At 36.9% G+C, this 19378-nt stretch overlaps 2 protein-coding genes across 2 annotated transcripts; both read left to right on the top strand.

Annotated features, from left to right (window-relative positions):
* The first annotated feature begins 2888 nt into the window (after nt 1–2888).
* Nucleotides 2889–8837, top strand: LOC134855449 (endoplasmic reticulum-Golgi intermediate compartment protein 2-like). The gene is made up of 4 exons (XM_063871980.1): nt 2889–3370; nt 7513–7707; nt 8051–8243; nt 8568–8837. The coding sequence occupies exons 1-4, from the start codon at nt 2893–2895 to the stop codon at nt 8800–8802; spliced, it is 1101 nt and encodes a 366-aa protein (XP_063728050.1). The 5' UTR covers nt 2889–2892; the 3' UTR covers nt 8803–8837.
* Nucleotides 8838–11592: 2755 nt separating this feature from the next.
* On the top strand, nt 11593–17449 carry LOC134855310 (putative E3 ubiquitin-protein ligase ubr7). Its single transcript, XM_063871799.1, has 5 exons — nt 11593–11672; nt 11904–12591; nt 15641–15814; nt 16426–16738; nt 17052–17449. Exons 1-5 carry the CDS (start codon nt 11619–11621, stop codon nt 17308–17310), a joined length of 1488 nt encoding a protein of 495 aa, XP_063727869.1. The 5' UTR covers nt 11593–11618; the 3' UTR covers nt 17311–17449.
* Nucleotides 17450–19378: the final 1929 nt, after the last annotated feature.

Here is a 19378-nt window from a genome sequence, read left to right on the forward strand (position 1 = left end):
CGGGATTTGACCGTGTTTGAGGCAGCTATTGCTCCGAAGAGAAAGTTCTGCATGTATCGGCAGATGATCAGATATTACGGATGCTTGATCAACATACGAGTTAACAACAGCACCTGGAGACGATAGAACAAGGTCCAAGATGTTGCCAGCCGCGTGTGTGGGTGTTTCGATCACCTGTTGCAAATTGTAGGAATCAAAGAAATGCAGCAGTGACTCAGAGTGGCCACATGAAGCTGATAGAGTGTGCCAACAAATATCAGGTAAATTTAAATCACCTAGCACGACAACAGCCCTAGCTTGAGATGGAATGTTGTGCGACTCACAGATCATAGTAAAGCGATGATACATACTTTCAACACAATGTACTATACTGCTCGCGTCCAGACAGTAAGCAGAGGATCGAGGGGGACTGTAGACCAGCAATATAAGACAAGACTGATCTGCGGATAAAACTACACATGCACACGAAAAGTCAAACATATGGTCTGTGATATCAATTACTGGGAAGGGACAGGAACTGTGGCAAGCAATAAATACGCCACCGTGTTGGCCAACTTGTCTGTCAGAACGAGACAAAATTGAATAGGTAGCAGTTGGCAGAAGTTCGGAAGAATGCACGTCACTTGTTAACCAGGATTCCGTGATGCAGACCAACGTTGGTTGGTGAATATTTATATAGTTACAAAGTTTCCGGCGCCGCACAAATGAGAGGAGAGATTGGCAATTGTATAGCATTGCAGATAAAATTTCAACGCGATTTGGTTGTCAGATCTTGACTTCAACTCCGTCATTGTAAAGCTTCAGGTTTCGTATTTTCAGATTACCTGGAAGAACATCGTTGTTGATGAGTTCCCGGCGCTTGGCAAGAAGTTTGGATTCGATCACATGATCGGCTGGAGAAAGCATTCTTGATATGTACACAGGGAATGCAAATGACTTCAGATCACTCGACCTGTTGAGCAGTTTTCGAATTGTCCATTCGCTTCGAAACCTCACAAGCAGCGTTCGAGCCCGTTTGGGAGTCGTATCCGTTGACTGTGGACGCCCCATACGACGTGCAGATACCACGTTTTCGTCGCCTGTTTCGCCAAGGTGCTTTAAGATAGTAATCAGCTGTTGTTCGTCGTTTGACTGTTTCGCGGAATTGCTCCCATCAGTTTCGGGAATGCCGTTGATTCGCAACTCGAAGGAATGCTCTTTAGTCACTTGAGTGGCTGCAGGAATCCTTATAGAGTCAAGAGTCTCCTTAACAGCTGATTTGACTATGTTCTCGGAAGGATTCTCACTGGTAGTGAGACACTGTATCGAGGACTGAAGAGGGGCGATTGCTTCGTTAATAGTGCGGTGAATAAAATCACGGTCTGGTGATTGCTGCTTAACAAGGTGTTCAGCTATAGGTAAACAAGTATCGCAAATCCATAAGCAACCTCGGATATCTCCAAGAAGCTTATACATATCATTTGATAAACCAACACAAGTGTCATGGTGCCAGTTGCTGCATCGAGAGCAGAGAATTCCTTTTGATTTCACATCTTTTTGACAGCTCCCACAGGGGGCTGTAGTAGTTGAGTTCACACGAGAACGCATTTATAAACGAGTAAGCAAATAACTAATGGAACAATCTCACCCGAGAGACGTGATGACTGATGTAACCCCAGAGACGCCAGGGAGAAGTTCCACTGCAGAGGTGACCAGATCCAAAGAGAGCAGAAGCTGGTAGACCGTGTGAGTAGAAGGCCCGTGTGATCAGCAGTTCCCGACCATTCAGTATATAAAACTATTTAATAAGTTTATCACAACAATTAGGCTAAAGACTCAAACTGTTTTATATAAACTTTTAGCTTCCTGGTCATGTCCTGAATTGAATTTAATTAACATCTGGATTCATTTTCAGATAATGAGAAGCTAGGAGTTGAGGGAAAGGGTTGATCCATCTTCGATGGAGATGATGATTTTTATCTTCTGAACAAAAACAATTTAATATAATAAATTGTAGCAGCCCTGAGTTTAGGAGTGACCTCGTGGTCTGGGGATACTGAAATCCAGCCATGAGCGCACTATTCTTGTATATAATAAAGTTAATTTGAGTGTTTTGACCGAAGCCAGAAGCAGTAACGTTTTTGTCGACCCGATGTTAGTAAAACCACCAAAAGAACTGACTTAGGCAGAGACGGTGAAAAGCATGTAGAGCTGTGTTTAGACGCTAGCCAGTCGTTTTATCCTAGCTGTATCCGTCGATATGTACTTCCAGGCGAATGTTACACAAACTACAAAATTAAAATGTTTTTTTTTTAAATAAGGAAACGCATTACAAGGCCAAACAGAAAAAGCTCGCGCTGAGTTTTGTTTCAGGCTGTCTCGGGTGGCCAATCATCTACCTGGAACAGTAGATTTCTTCAATCCCACGGGGCTAAAAAACAGACTCTTGAATTTTATGTGGACCTATCAAATGGCGAAATTCAATGAGGCGAATCCTTGCACATGGATACTGTTTTGTGATTGTCGAAACTGCAGGGATGTATGGAAGACGTTTTAAGAAGAAATGAACTGGGAGCAGTCCCATCAGAAGTATTTCTGAGAATCCACAACAACAACAACAACAACAACAACAAACTGTGCATTCGTTAGGCGCACAATTTTGTGTCAGTATGTTCCTGATTTCCAGAGACAAGTCTCTAAACATGTTAAAATTTTGCTGAGAACGATTGAAGAAAATGAAAAAACAAACGGATCTTCCTTGTTTTTAGAATCCGCTTACAATTCACAAAATGCAGTTTGACCTCGTAATGCGAAGTAGTCGTAACTATTGTTTATCAGTGGTGACCAAAAAATTGCCTAAGAATGGCCGCTTGGAAGTGTGTACATCTTTGAATGGTCTTTTTTAGAGGATAGATGGAAGTGCGACATCGACGTCCTCGTAAGGAACCTCCAGTGTTCAGTACAGCTCATAATCTCATTGCAAATCTTGATGCTTTCCCGAAAATTGATTCAGATTTTCAGACTAAGTCGAGATCTGGGGGTGGTTTGGCTCTTTTGACGTTCCTTTTCATCGCAATAATGGTGGTCATAGAGTTGAACTATTTTTTGAGCACACATATAGATTATCAGTATGAAGTAAATTTCGAGACTGCGCCAAAAGTAGAGCTTAACATTGATATAACAGTAGCCACGCCCTGTCAAATGATCGATGCTGACGTATATGATCATATCAGTCAAACTTCATTTGCCGGTGATGCATTTCCATCTGAACCGGCACAATTTGAGATGGACGAAACACAAGCTAAATATTACGATTTCTTGAGGCGAAGCCGAGCACGGATGTTAAACAGCTCAGTTTCTCTGGAAGAAATCATGTTTGCACAAGTTGAAAGTGAGTCATTTTGCCGTTTCTTGTGTATAAAACGCTTTTGGTATAAAACGCTTTCTAGACAAATATAAGCATTCAGGTACAAGGGAGCTTAAATGATAGATGTGTTTTCCAAAAAAAAAATTCCTACGCAGAGTCTGCAGTCATTGAAGCGGATTAAGTTAGGACAAAAGAATAATTCTCTACGATTTTTATTTAATTTGACATATGTAACAGTCGTTAGCTTATGTCACATATGAGGCTTAGAAGAATAGGCCCTATAACCATTGTTTCTAGGGTCAGGGATACTATCTCTTGTGTTTTTGTACCTCATTCTGTCGGAGCCAATTCGGTTCGCTTAAGGCATGGGACTACAAAATTGTGTTACAGCTTAAAGGTAACTACCAAATTACCCCCCCCCCCCCCCCCACACACACACTAGAAATGAGAAGGTCCCCATGGCTAGGTCTCTAAGTACCCTAAACACGCGAACGCTGTTAAAAATAGGGTTGGAAACTCAAGTATACCATTAGTTTTTATTGGACAGTGGACCTTTGATCAATTTCGTATGAATCAACCTAAACCCTGCCTTATATCAACATAATCGTGTAAAAATACACTCAAGAGATTAAATTCATTACTCACATCTTGACACATATTGACTTGACTCTAGACTCAAGTAAATAATGTAACTAAGATAACTCTGGAAGTTTTAAGTAAAAAGTTTTGACTCAAGTAGTTTTGTCTTCTGAACCATTGGGCAGTTGGACTCGTCTACCTGCCCAATCAAGGTTCTCTCTTGCCCAGCGATGACACTCTCGTATGAATTCGCGATGTTTTCTGTCGGGAACAAGACAGCTTTACTCGATTTGGTGATTTCAGTAAAATTGCGAATAGCAAATTTACTCCAGCACAATTTTTATCAACTTTCCCGCAATTGTGATTCGGATCTTCTGATCAAATTGACTTCTCATTTCAATTGTCGCAATAAACTTGAGCATGTCATGGTCAATTCGAATTTTTCAAAATTTACAGTTTCCCCCAAAATCAAGGTCAAACTTCCGAATATGAGCGACTGGCACAATAATAATAATAATGAAAGTAATGACAATAATAATATTACTTAAAATAATAATGATAAGAATAATAGCAAAGGTTTCAGGACTATAAACCAGGGGTTCGTATATAACCCAGTATTCAAAAAGTTGTAAGTTCATGTTTCAGTGTGTGAAAGTAAGTTCCTTTACGCCTCTAAAGTTAGTACATCCACTGAAAATTCGCCAAGTGCATTTATCTGATTAATTGTAAATGAATTTGAAGAATGTTTTGAAAATTTCCAGCAGTTTAGTCTTGCAGTCTGGGTCAAAGAGGATTTCTTATTTGAATATTTGGTTGATGGAGGGTTTCGTTCTCGATATGTACAGCGCTTCAAGGGCTAGCAGTCTAAAATCTTTGTTACATTAGTCCAGAACAGTTGGAAATGTTAATTAAAAGGCGCTCTTCCGTCATACGGCGGTCCGTGTACAGGTTTGATAGGGCCATACCATCGCGAAATAAATGCTTCAGCGATCAATGTGAGAGTATTGCAGTCAGTGTTTATAGCATCTAGTGACTTCTGAAGTAGAATTGCCCTCCTCGATTTTTGCACTAAACGAATTGTCAATGCTATTGGTGCTTTTCAGTTTTTATACCTTTGAATGCATAGAGTCTTGGTGCTTTTAGAATTTTGGTGCAGATAGTTTTTATTGTGTCGCGGTATGATTGATTTCTTTTTTCGCTGCTTTGTGCTAGCTTCTGAATTGTTTTAGTGGAGCCTGGCGCTGCTCCGGAACATGCAAAAAGATTTCGTTGGTATTTGAGGGTATTCACGCTGTCGTGATATTTGTAAGCGTCGGGTATGGTTTTTGGGACCGATTTAGCCCGAGAGTTGAAAGTCTTCAAATTGAGAAAGGTTCGGCTAGAGCGGCTTCCCCAGAGTTATTAGCCTTGATGTCAAGTCTAGCGTCATCTTCAGTAATGGTTGTCTTGTTATCAAAGCGTTCGCCTTCCAGCGATAAAAGATTTGGTTGGCTCTATATCAAAATCATGGCAGACTCCGCCTAGGACAATGAAATTTTCGTTTGATTAGGGTTAGGTTGACAAGAAAGCATATATCCAGCTCTCAATTAACTATGATCTACTTGCAAGCGCTCACCTTGCGAATTGCAGGGCACATGCGATTTGACCCGGCTATTCATAAAAATTTCTTATTTGCTTAATCGCTGACCCGGTTTGACCAAAAATGCAATCAGACAACTTTCAATAATGGAAAAATGCAAGTCATACAATTTTCATGCGTTTCCTTAAGGCCTATGAGTAAAGATTTTCATGTATAAGAACTTGTATAAATAGAATTTTTCCAAAAACCAAAAATTTTTTGGGGATGTGTTCGTAACCGAGTACAAGTGGCAAAGACCTTGGTTACTCAAAAGTAGACTTACCAAAGTTTAGAAAGTCTCGCAATCACAATTTATCGGAAACGGCCTGAATTGTCTTAGTTTTGTCATCAAAAAATGATATAATGAAAACAAATTTGGCCAAAAATTTTCAGAGGTGATGTTATCGGAGAGAGTTGAGTGAGATATCTTTTTAAAGCCCTTTCAGTAATAATTCGAACGACAGTACAAAAATTTTCAAAAATTTTCCCGGAGTCAAGAAAAACCGGTTTGAAATTTTTGAGTTTGTCTAATTGTTTTTTTTAGTTAACCAGCCAGAGGCCTAATCCGAAGCTTAATAGTTTTAAGTTAAGTAAACTATGGCTATCTTACAAGATTCCATCTTCTAAATTGCAGCGCACACGCGATTTGTACCATCAATCTCATGATTGCTGGGTACCATCACTACCGGATTGCCACAAGCTAAAGCTAGTTTAATGCCAATGCCTTTTAGAGCTATTTTTTGTCGTTTTCTTGCTTGCGTTTGTTCTTGCTTGCTTTACCTCTGTATTTAAAGCGCCTTCATTAAAGGATGTGTTTATCTAATGATACAACAAGAAGAAAGCAATCTGAAGGTCCGTTGGGTGAATCGTGGAGTCGGCTAAATATTTTTGTTTTTCACTGCTTATTTTTATAACTTTTTTTTAAAAACGTTTTTTTTGAGGTTTTCTTTTTTTGTTTGCGTTTGCGAAATGCGTTTTTGCCTCTGCGTTGAGCATTGGTTTGTTCTGATAAAAAACTGACGAAGAAATGCTAAATTGCTTTTGGTTTGTTCCTGAATAGCTTCTTTATAATGAATAACTTTCGAAAGGCTTGGGCAATGCCCGACTAGTTCAGGTTGAGATGTCACATTTCACTGACACGTCAATGCAGTTAAGAATTGTCTTGTTTTTGTTTGATTAACTGCCACCATACATCAACTAATGTATAACCTAGCAAACCTAGTTAAATTGTCGCCTTTTTTATTTTTTTTGTTTGGAGGCTGTGGCTGTGTCAAAGTCCGTTGAGCTCTAACGCAGAAAGATGTTTCATCGGATATTTTTCCCCAAAATTCCGGGGGTTTGAAAAAGCCAATTTTGGATAATAATATGCCCTATTGAACTCACTATTGAAAATGTCTTTAAATACGTAGAGGGGGCGGTGAATCAATCCGACGCAGAAATCATTCCTAATAGAAGTGAGTACAGAAGTTACTAGATAAATAAATATCTTTGAATATTATACATAGATTATAAGAGGAATCTGAGAAATGGCTTAAAATTTATTGATGTAGTTGAATTTTTCGTTAGTTACACTCTCAGATATGAGCAAGTTTCTCTTTAATTTGCTGGAATGCATCAAGTGCACCTTCGCCTTACTAGTAATATTTAATAGGGGAGCGGTGGTGAAGTGGTTACGTATCCGCCTCTCAATCGAAAGGTCGGATGTTCGAGGCCCACCATGATCCGCGCTCGTAGCTAGAGGGTGAAGCAACATTACCCAGCCTAGAAAAATAACCAAAAAAATTGCATGTAGCTCTTAAACAGGTGCACAACAGCGGTTCGCCGTGATGAGCTGCACAGATCTTGTGTTGGTCCTTTCCCCCGTGAATAAAGGGTCTTAATTTGATACTTTTGACAGAACGAGTTTGTAGTCAAATCGACTGTTTAGCTGGTGGGGATATGTACCAGTTACAAATTATTTTATTTTTAGGAGGGAAAGACTTCTCAAGCTCAATCACAATGTCGGATTTATCAGAAAAAAAGGAAGAGGGAGAGGATTTTAAGGCGTGTCGCTTTAATGGGTCAATTTTAGTCAATAGACATGCTGGAACTCTTCATATAATATCTGGGAAGCAAATTAATCTGGGAATTGGAGGGAGTTTCCACGCTCATATTCAAATGCCAGGTTTGTTTTTCCAAATTTTGTTTCACTTTAATTATTTCGAATATAACGTACCAAAAATTCGTTATATTTGTGCTATTAAGATTTCTTTCACTGAGTGGTCTGGGCGTGAAAGTTTTTTCTTATACATTGTCTTTTTTTGAACATAAATAGTTTTTTCTTATGCATTGTACTGCTGATCAGAATATACGGGTTTTAAGGTAAGCGCTAGTCGTCGCCCAAATTAAATAAATTATTACACTTTTTTATACGTTATTCTATCATATATGCAAGCGAAGTTTATTCTAGTTTTTTTTGGAAAAGAAAAATTAAAGAACATTTGGCACGAATAAATTCCATCTTTCAGGTGCTGGCAAGTACAATTTCTCACACCGAATCGACCATTTGTCCTTCGGAGCGGTGAAAGTGCCTATGATTGGAGCATTGGACAGCGAGTTGAAAATAACCGAGCATGAGAATCAAGAGTATCAGTATAGGATGACAGTTGTTCCTGTGGGCATTGAGACTTTTAAGAATAAGATAACGACTTATAGGTTCAGGTTAGTATGTTTGTTTCTTTTTGTGGGTCTTGTTAACTATCATCCTTTCTGGGGTATCTAGATTCTGTAACAATTTGAAGAACAAAATTAACGATTTAGATTATGCGAACTTTGCACCTTGTGAACATTTGCACCTTGTAATAATTTTATGACAAAGTTCATTTTTTTCGTTTTTCAAACTTTCTTCGAACGAGCGAGCTGCAGTTGAAGAGCGTTCTGTTTGAACTAATCAACAAATATCAATTATATGTTGGTTCGCATATTATTTTTTAAAGTCGAAGATCTAATAGTTTGGACAGTAATTTGATCAGATTTCTGTTTTAGTGTTACCGAGAAAGAGAAAATCATCGACCATTCTCACGGAACACACGGCCAATCAGGGATATTCTTCAAGTACGATTTCGCATCTCTTAAAATCATAGCCAAGGAAAAACGGAAACCTTTAGTGCAATTTCTAGTCAGAATAGTTGGAATAATTGGCGGTGCTTTCTCATTGTCAAGTTTCTTTTTTTTCGCTTATGATTTTATTACTTGTAAAGGTCGAGTGGAGGAAAGTTGATTTCTGTTTCGAATAAAAGGACTATTCTGTTAGTTAGTGGATTTCTATAAGATAAAAAAATAATCTTATGGCATCAGTTTTTGGCGACTAATCTTATGGCATCAGTTTTTGGCGACTAATCTTATGGCGACCAGCACTAATAGGTTTCTAAAGGTTTCTCGTGCTTATAGATACTAATTTTGAAGGCAAGCGCGCGTAGAAAAACTGTCAATTTATGGTTAAAAAAATCCCAGAAATGGCATTTTTGACTTGCTTGTACTGAGAGCGCTCGGAAACTAATTTGGTCAACCTCAAAAAAAAGGTCGACAGATTTTTGATAATCTGTCCCCCTCGAGAAACTCCTAGATTCACCCCTGGTTTAGAGGTGTTCTGGTTGATAGTTTATTGAAGGGCAAAAGGTTAACTGCGATGGTAGGGATCAGAATAGTCCAAGCTAAGCTAAAGGAAAAATAACTTCTAGAAGTGATCACGAGTCTGACAATCAGGTCACTAGAGGCTTGATTTGGGGTTCTGCTCTGCAGTATAAATTAATTGTCATTTATTAATATTTCATTTTTAGTTAATGTTGTTATAAGTTTTTGCTTCAAATAATTTTTACTATTGCGATGAAAATATGATTCACAGAAAGAAGTATGGAATCAGTTTCATGCCCTTGTAAATAGCAAAGTTTCCCGAAGGGTGCTATAAATAAATTTTACGTGTCAAAATTCAATTGGTTATATGTTCATGTTGCTTCAATTTGAGCTCAGCAGATAATTAGAGGATCGAAGAGTTTAAGGAATGTTCAACTTTTAGCTTCTGACAATATTATGTACTTTTTCACGAGTTCTCTAACATTTTTGTACGAGGGCTCCGGAAATATACCAAGATTGTAAAAAAGAGAGTTACTTTCTTGTTTTTACCCGCTATTATTGTTTCGAATTTTGAAGAAATTAACCGAGTGTTTATGCTCGTGGGTCGACCACAAAATCTTCTTTTCGGGGTCGACCTCTTTTCAGTCTTTTTTTTTCGAACCGATTTAAAAACTCAAGAAATCAAGAGAATTTAAAAGTGTCAATGAACGATGTGATTTTTCAATTGTTAAGGTTCCGTGGTTTCTTTTTCTTTCAGGAAAATTTTTTTCATTTTGCTCACGTTCAAAATTGATTTTTTTTGTGGTTTGACTTTTTATTTCTTTTAAAGTGCAATTCAATGCATTTGCTGAAAGGAAGGTAAGCTACGTTCTCCAAAATCAAATGTGAAAATGGCGCGAAATAACATGAATTTTTTTAAGTTTCAAAAATGTTCTTTAATAATCAGAACTCCAAGAGGAGTAAACAAAAGTTTTAGTTGAACCAGTTTTCTCTAATTGAGTTAGGTTCATGAAGAAAGTGTCAATCATAAAATATTTATGATTTTCAAAATGCTTTCCTGTGAGTTTTTTTCTATAAATTTAAGTTGGAAACATTCAAAAAAATTCATCATTTTTTCAGTCATTTTGTTTAATTGATTTTTTCTAATATCTGTTGGTTATACACCAATTTGCATATCCCATTGAAACTATATACTAGTTTACTAAATTGTAGCCTCAAAGATGCAGTGGTGCTTAATAAAAATTTTACAAACCTTCTTAAATATCGATCACACGCATTTAATGAAAAAGAATGAAGGAAGAGTTTGTTTCTCTAACTTATCGTTCACTAAGATTATGTAACTTTAGATAATTAGACTTGGAGAGGACAGCGGGATACTAGGATGCCCAAGCCTCTGCCCTAAAAGGTTATAAGTTCTTTTGAAAGTGAACAGAATTTTAAAAATCAATGAACAAAAACGTGTCTTTTCCAGAACGAAAATCTTTTTCATCATGCAATCGTAACTTCCAAAAATGCAAAGCGGGCAGCAAGTGGTAATATTTTTTATCATGCTACAGCAGTAGTCCTATAAAAACAGAAAGGTTTTTTAAACTAAACATGAGAGAAAGTTTTTTTAGTAAGGTTACCAACAAATTGTTACCACTAGTAACAAATCAAACCATCCCTTATGTTTGTGATTACTAATTACCACGTTACGCATCAGCAGAAAAGTAAATAGTGAACAATCAGATGATTTTTTTTTGCTGAGAGATATAACAAGGTTCAAGATATTGACTTCCTGAATTCAAATGATGAAAAGTTTTGGATGTTTGAAAGTCGGCCAAATTGCTGAACTAATCTATGATGCTCAGCGCGTAAGCGCGTATTTTTAAGCTTGGTTAATAATCTTAAATTATCTTCTAATAATCTTAAATAGTCTCAAACCAATCATATATTGTTCTAGAAATTCAAAGAGATTAAAGGGCATCTATTTTTTTTCTTTGAAATTCGAAATTTGAAAGTTTTTTTTTCAGTGTTTTTTTTTGTTTACTTGCGTTCATTACTCTTTTCTAACTGTCTGTTGGCTATGTTTTCTGAGACAATTTAAGATCAATTGGAATTTTCAGAGCTTTTGATAGGGCTGTCTGGATACTAATGTTAGTCCATTCGTTTATGTTTAATTGGCCGCAATTAGGTAAAAGTATTCGCTGTTGGTCTATGGATCAATTAGGCTTGAAATTTTTTGACATAAGCAGGAAATGCTGGTTGTACTGCCATTTTGTCAATAGAAACAACCATCATGACCTGTAAAATTTAGGCGAAATTCAGCAACAACTTAAAACTGAAACAAATGTTTTTTTTTGGAAATTATTCAGCTTTTTTTGATTGAATTGGATTTCATGTTTCAAAAAAGTAATAAAAACTGTTTGTGGCGATTTAACTATTTTTTTGTTAGTTTTAGAGGTTTGTTTTGTGTTGATAAACATGGATGAGCCCTCACAAAAACGCGCTCGAATTGAACCAGAAGCTGAATTGAAGGCAAGTAGCATTTTATTGTCGTTTTAAGGATAATATTTTCAACCTATTATGTCTCATCTAATCCAAAGAACAGATTTAGACGTAGAAATTAGAAGCTTAGAAAAGTTGGATATTTTGATCAAAAATGTTCATTTCAATAGCATGATTTTTATTATATTACCTAGGTAAAAAGTATGTTAGTGATGAATTTTATCGAAAACAATTCAGCGTACAGATTTAATTTATTTTTAGGCCTCTCAAATTGAAGATGTCGAATGTCTTGCATCATGTGAAAAAACGCAAAACGTAGAAAACAAAATTGATAAATCAACAGTAGATTTTGTGACTACCGAAAAAATGAATATTACTTCGAATGACGATGAATCTATTTTGAGTAATGACAAAGAAAATTTGCATGTTACTGAAGTACAGTTAAACCAAACGGACAAATCAACCGATTTTCTGAATGAAGAATGTGAAAAAATTGCTAACAATCATGCGTTTTCTGCCAGCAAAGCGGACCAAAAAGCTCAACATTTGCAAACGGCAACTTCTTCTGAAAAGAAAACGACGGTTGAAAACAACGAAAGTTTGAATGAAGTTACATGTGTGGAAAACGTCAGCAACGCTGAACTTGTTTATGAAAAGAATTATTCGGCATTTAACTTTACAAGTGAAAAAAATGTGACCAAATCGGAATGTACAGAAAAGAGCAATCAAGTTGAAGAGAAAACAAGTTCAACTTCGGAAATCAAAATTTCAACCAATGATGAAACTGATTCGGTTGATGACGATGAGATAGTTACGATGGAAGATTTTTTGGCAGACTACGATGATGAAGTATCGTCCATGTTTGGTGGTTTACGAGATGATGAATGCACGTATAAACTGGGAGCTATGACTAGACAGCCTTTATATGCATGTCTAACTTGTGTGAAAGGTAATATTGTGATAGATGGGCTCTTAAGGAGCGTTGTTGTGTTATTACAAAATTACACGAACCTTGATAAAATTTATTGCAAGAAAAATTAAAATAGAAGTGTCAGAAAAACTTCGGGGCGAACTTTGGATGTTGTGTGATTCATTTTCACGAGAAGTGTAGCAAAAAATGTCAAATGGAGTCGGGTGAGAAAAACTTTAAGTTCAAACTCAGTGCGCTCACAGCTCAAATTATAGTTGTCGCTTTCATATAGCGCAGTCCAAAAAAATGCGGCTCAGAAAAATGGTAGCAACTCAGCAATAACATGAAAGACGAACACGAAAATTATTCCTGAGTGTAGAAAATACAGTTGACTTCTACAAATTCTATTAAGCTAGTCAATCAATTCACCATGACGACCAAAACTTCTATCGAAGCACTCGTAAATTGAGTCTAACAAACTGACTTGAAAGTCGCGCGTTCAATTTTTCCTACATTACCATAAATAGCGAAAAATCAAAATACCTTATTTTTAGGATTTTTTCTCCATCGCATCTTCAAGTATTTTTTATTGGCGTTGTGTCTTGAGAAGTTGAGGCTCACTGCAATATTTGGACTTTTCCTTTTTTCACTCTTGAGTCTTTCTGGCGGTGTATTGGATTGCCCCATGTTAGATAATAGAACGTTGAGGACTAAGTTAATTACTAAATAGCACAGTTTTGGGACAGCCATTTTTTAAACTCCAAATGAGCGCTTTTTGATAATTTTTTGCTTCTTTTCATTATTATATGGGACCAACTGTCATAAATTTTTTAACACATACTTTTAATGTCCTTATTGAATAACAAAATACCCCAAATATGGAAGAACTCGAAAGTAGTCTCCCTACCAAAATCAACCAAAGGTTTTAAATTATCGGACTCTTACCGCCCAGTGTCGATTTGAAGCCCAGCAGTGAAAATTGTGAGTTTTTAATCCATACCACTCTTTACAAAGAATCTTCCTAAAGCTGACCGTCAGCACGGCTTTCGCCCACTCAACTCCACCACTACGGCACTATCAACTCTTGAATTTTTTTTAGCAACGGTTTTAATCAAAAACGATCACCCGAAAGAACCGTGCTAGCCATCGCTTATTACTGGATCTTTCTTATTCTTGGCACCACTGTACCAGATCCCCTAGTGTTCTGTTTTCTCGCCCTATTTTTAATTTATACGTGCATGACGCACTAAATCTCCTCCAGAAGTCAAACTTAGTCATATACTGATGATTTTCACCCCTTCGTCCAATCAGGCGACATAGACCATGCCTCTGACACTTCAAGTAATTATCCTAACACAGCACAACTTTTTTTTACAAGTAGATCCCTCGAATTTTTTTTTAAAAAGGGCCCTGTAAGTCTTTTTACGTCGCATAAATAAAGAGTTCAACTCTGACTCTCAGGTTACAATGTGCGAAACACTATTGCCGGTCGTAAAGCACCCCAAAATTTTTGGTGTTTTTTGACCCTTCATTAAATTTTGCTGAATACTGCAAACGCACAGCAAGCAAAGCCATGAGCAGGATTTCGGTCCTGATTGCGCTGTCTGGTTCTAACTGGGGTCAGTCGAAAGAAACTTTAAATATTACCTACAAAACTTTAATCAGATCAATCCTGGACTACTATCCATAAGTAAAATGCAAATAGTGCAAAATGCAGCTCTGCGGATAGTGATTGGGTGTACTAAGATGAGCCCCATTGACCACCTACATTCAGAGTGCTAACTACTTAACGTCTAAAGTCACCATAAACTTCTTGCCTCACAATTCGTCCTCAGGACCTACTTGCCAATAAGCCCCTTTCCTTTTCTACCAAACTCACCCCAACCGCCCCGCCAGCAATGCGTGAACATCTTAAACCCTTATAGAGGAACTTGAACAAATCTGACTAAAAGCAAACGAGTATGGCTCTTTTGATTGTAACCACCTTGAAGTGTTCATAAACAGCAGTTTTGAAACGCTTGTAAAGAATATACACACGAATTGAGTACAGAAAGCCATAGACGAAGCCCCTTCCCGCCAAAATTTCTCACCTTAAGACCCCCAGAAGTTCCAAAATCTGAAAAAAACCCTCCCAATCTCGACTAGGCCAACCCTCGCCCAAATAAGATCAGGATACAGCCCCTACTTAAGTATATATATGAATAGGATAGATCCTAATGTCCCTCCAAACTTTCCCTTGTGCCCTGCTCCCCACGCTGCGCTTCACTTATTTAACTGTCCCCAAAACAACAAACTTGACCCCAATAGACTTGTGGCTTCGGCTGACGGAGGTCGCAACGTTCCTCGAACTCGACGAGAACATGCCGGACGCGTCCCAAACAACGGGCTAATAACAACAACAACAAAAGTACATGAAGTTTAGTTACACCATCAATACTTCCGATGTGAGCCAGAAATTCTTTTTAAAGTACCACTTGGAATACTTGTCTACACCGCCGAGTTTCGTTAGTTACCGACGCGCAGATCCGGCACTCATCGAAGAGACCTACCGACAGTTATGTGGGCAGTTGCTTTGACAATGGCAGAAGTCACTGTCCCTTCTGAGTATACCGATGCTTATAATTTCACTGAGTCACGAACCATTCGTTTGAGTGCGCCTGCCCCAAATTATGCTGTTTTTTCGACTCCGTTCATGATTTACTCACTGGGAAACACGCCATTTCCTCTCAGCAAGATATTAGGGAACATCAAACGCAAGCAGCCATCAAACATTTAATCATTTTGATTTCCCCGTTTGAACTTAAGTTATTGTTATGGGACCGAGGAATTCTTGAGTCTGGTGTGCAAATATGTGAGTATCGAGACAACTAGGATGGTCCTCGATGGAATTATATTGCCGGACACAAACGCGGTCAAAATGGGTCGTAGGCAATTTATATATATTACCGTGTACGAACCGATAGACCTCAAAAGAAATCGTAGCCTAGATTTTAGTATTCTAAAGATATTCTTAAATTCGTATATTCTTAAAACGGACTTTATTTTTAAACCAAAACCATCTATCGCAATGGTTGCTTCTGTCTGACAGATAAAACTGAACCAGCTGCTTGTTGCTATGCTTGCTCAATTAATTGTCATGGAGATGATGATAAACACGAAGTAATAGAAATGTACACGAAGAGGAACTTCACGTGTGATTGTGGAAATGAGAAGTTTAAAGAGAAGTGCAAATTGAATGCAGAAAAGAAGCCAGTCAATAATGGTAAGCAGTCGCGAACTTAACGCCTGTTTTTTTTTTAAATTAAACTTACCTGTAGCGCAGAAGAATTAAACAAATTAATGTCTTTAATTTTTTCGCTTGAGCTCGATAATTTAAAAAAGCTCGATAAATTTTCCATTTTTTAAAGGTGCAACCCCCCCCCCCCCTGAATTAAGAAAAACCTTAAGTCCTCGTCTGATGGTAAGACTGAATCAGAAAATTCAAAAAAGTGATTTTATTTCCTTCTGGCACGGCTTAAGGTTCATGGCGAAATCTGATAAAGTATAAAACTGGCTGAAAAGTCGGCAAAGAAGGAAAAATTGTGTTCATTTTCAAAGGAATGCTTGTTTCATCGATGGATTTGAAATACCAAATTGCAGGTTCTGCGGATTAGCTAATGACTGATTGTATCCTCATCTTCAGAGTAAGTGCTCCGTTTCGGCGCCCCCTAATTTTATGTCTTTTCTGGATATCTTGTAATATTTTCAAAAAATGTACTTATTTTAGTTGCTAAATACTTTATCTTTTTTTCGTTGATAATGTCTTTCCGTGTCCATAAATATTGAAAAAGTTGGGCTTAAAATTGGCAGCGATTTTTATCTGGCTCTTTCCAGGAAATCATTACGATCAAACGTTCATGGGAAAGAACTGCAAGTGTCATCGACCGTACCCTGACGATGCCCCAGACGCATGTTCCGATGACATGATCCAATGCATAGTATGCGAAGATTGGTTCCACTTAACCCATCTGAAATTACACGAAGATGATAAAGAGAAAACGGAGTCTGATTTTGCAGAGTTGATTTGTGATGGTTGCATGGGTGGAAATGCGAGGTCACTGGTGTGTTATTACGAGAAATTGAGAGCTTTTGCACCTGGAGAGTTGCCAACTGTTGATGAAACTGAGTCTCAGAAATCTGATGTCAAGTTAGTCTATTCTTAATAAGAGGTCAAGTTGTTCTCTTAATATTGTTTGAAAAAATATATTGTTTGATTTTGTCAGAATTATAATGAATAAACCTATAATTTTTGGTGAAACTATGTATAATAATTTATATGAAACTATGAAAGTGAAACAATAAAACAATAAAATTTATTTTATACTTCTGCTTCGAAACCAGTTTAACGGGACTCTGTTGTCGAGTTAACGGACTTAGACTTTAAGTGTGCGGTCTTAGAAAGTAAATAACATGCATAATCTCAATATGCCAGGAAACATTATTAATTTGATTTTGCTTAGAACTTGTTCGCGTCCTGAAACTTCTGCAACATACGAATCAAATGAAGAGCCTTTCGCTACATTTTGGAAGTATGAATGGCGCAAACATATCTGCAGATGCACTTCATGCTTGAACGATTTGCAACTGAATGGAATTCTGTTTGTCTCGGACTGGGACGATTCAATGTTGGAATACGAAAGACGGGCGAGAAAAGCCGACAAGGAATCAAGTTTATTCGACCTTGAATTAGAGCTTAAGTTATATCTATTATCAATTTAAGTCGGATCTATTTAACGTTACCCTCAAGAGATCAGTGTCGGTATTAAGTTTCACGGAGGGTAGATTGGGATGTACTTATTTGGGTGATTCTTTTTTGTTAACATTCACCCGATTGGTATTTTTCTGCATAAAAAATAGTTTTAGCTGGTCAAAAATGAGTTGTAGGTAAGTGTTGAAAGACTAAGAGAATTTTTTACCTATTGATTTTCATTCAAAGTCGATGGCCGTAGCGGTTACGTTCTTCCAATCATTTTGAAAACCTAGTCAAGTAAGCGTTAACCAAATTTATGTATATTAAATAAGAGCAAAAAATTTAAACTTGATTCCTCAACATTAAAAGGAAGAAGAGGAGGCTAAATTAGCCAAAATTCCCTATGTAATAAAACAACTAATGGGTCAGTTCGTACATGTATTGGACGGCAGTTTCAAAGAGTTCTTCTCGACACTACCCGAAGAGTATTTGAAAGGAAAGCCGATCACGGCTGATCTAGTTCAGCAGTTTGTTGAGAAATCGCAAGGAGAGTTAAAAGAAAAGATGGCGAAAATTGCGTTCAAACCGCCCGATAATTGCCGATGAATGAACAAAAATTGAAATTTCAGCCTTTTTTCTTTAAATTGATGGTGTGTTGAGAAGAAGCTGAATGATGACGTGTCCATGTTGAAAATCATTACTTGGAAATACCCAATTTCTAAGTATGTCAGCTTTATTATGTCAAAAAACTACACGAAACAATTATTAGCAATTATTTTGATTCAACGTGTTGTGCACTTGCGATGCAAGTTTCATTTTTAGTTTAAATGATATTGTGATATTTTGCTACAATTGATGTTGGTTAAATTCGAATGCTTCTTTTTCCTGATAATAATACTGTTTAGTTTTTTAGATTTCAGTTTTTTGTTTGTTTGTGATTTCTTAATCTTGTGTATCATTTTGAATTTACAATTGCGTTTATTTTTTGTGGAAGTTAATCGCCAAGGTAGCTCATGGGCAGCAACTAAAAATTAATGAACTGCAAATTTTACGGAAATTAATAATGTTAACTCACAAAAATGAACAAGGATAGCCGGTTGTTGTGCAAGTAGCACATAATGTTCCGACCATTTTCATGAAATCTACAAGCAAAAGTTCTTCAATTTATTAAGTTCTTCAACTTAATGTCGTTTTTTGTAAATGGTGTGATGCTGAAATTATACACACGAGTAAAAAGTAAATAAGTTAGGCATAATCAACAACAGTTATCTTCAAAAAAAACAATTAATGGCAAAAAAATTGGAAATATTTCGAATTTTTTTTCAAGATTTTTAAATTTTTTTCTTGCCATGGAAATGCCAAATATTGCTTTAAAAACTAGATTCCGTTTGAAAAAAATGTCAAACCGGTTTTTCTCTAGACTGGGAATTTTTTGGAAGTTTTTAATGGCTTTCGAATCACGACTGGAAGGGCTTATATCATTCAACCTAGTCCGATGATTATTTGTGGTACCTGTGGAAAAGTAAAAAAATAAAAAAAATAAAACACAACAAACTTTTCCTTTTTTCAATGGTCGGAGCAATAAAATTTGAATAAAAACCTATCCTTATCAGTTATAATCTATCAAATTAAATAAACCAAATCCTAATTTGATTGCATTATACACGTCGTCCCGAATATACGCGAAGCAGAACAAGTGGTTTTTACTTGCCAATGCAGCATTTCAAATAATTTATCGATCGTTACGTATTTTCTTTTTCATTTTTTTGCGAGATGTTCATTGAGGTACGCAGGGGCAGATAGAGCTTAAGTAGTTAATTGAAAAAGATAAGAAAGCTATTAGTTGTTTTTAGGCCACCAATTTCATTTTTTGGGACTTTCATTTTTTCTTTTAGACATTTTCGTTTCATTATAAGCAGAGTTGTTCTTAAAAAGAATTTGACTGCTCATATCAGGGTTAAGCTCTTAACAACTAGTTTAACAAAATCAATCGAATCACTATACCTTTGGTTCATATGAAATCAAAACTCAGAGGTTAATTGATCGCACTTGGTCTGGGGGTAATGCAGTTGCCTTTGAAACCTTATGTAAGGGGTT

Source organism: Symsagittifera roscoffensis, chromosome 10 (genome assembly GCF_963678635.1).
Source record: "Symsagittifera roscoffensis chromosome 10, txSymRosc1.1, whole genome shotgun sequence".
Lineage (NCBI taxonomy): Eukaryota > Metazoa > Xenacoelomorpha > Acoela > Convolutidae > Symsagittifera > Symsagittifera roscoffensis.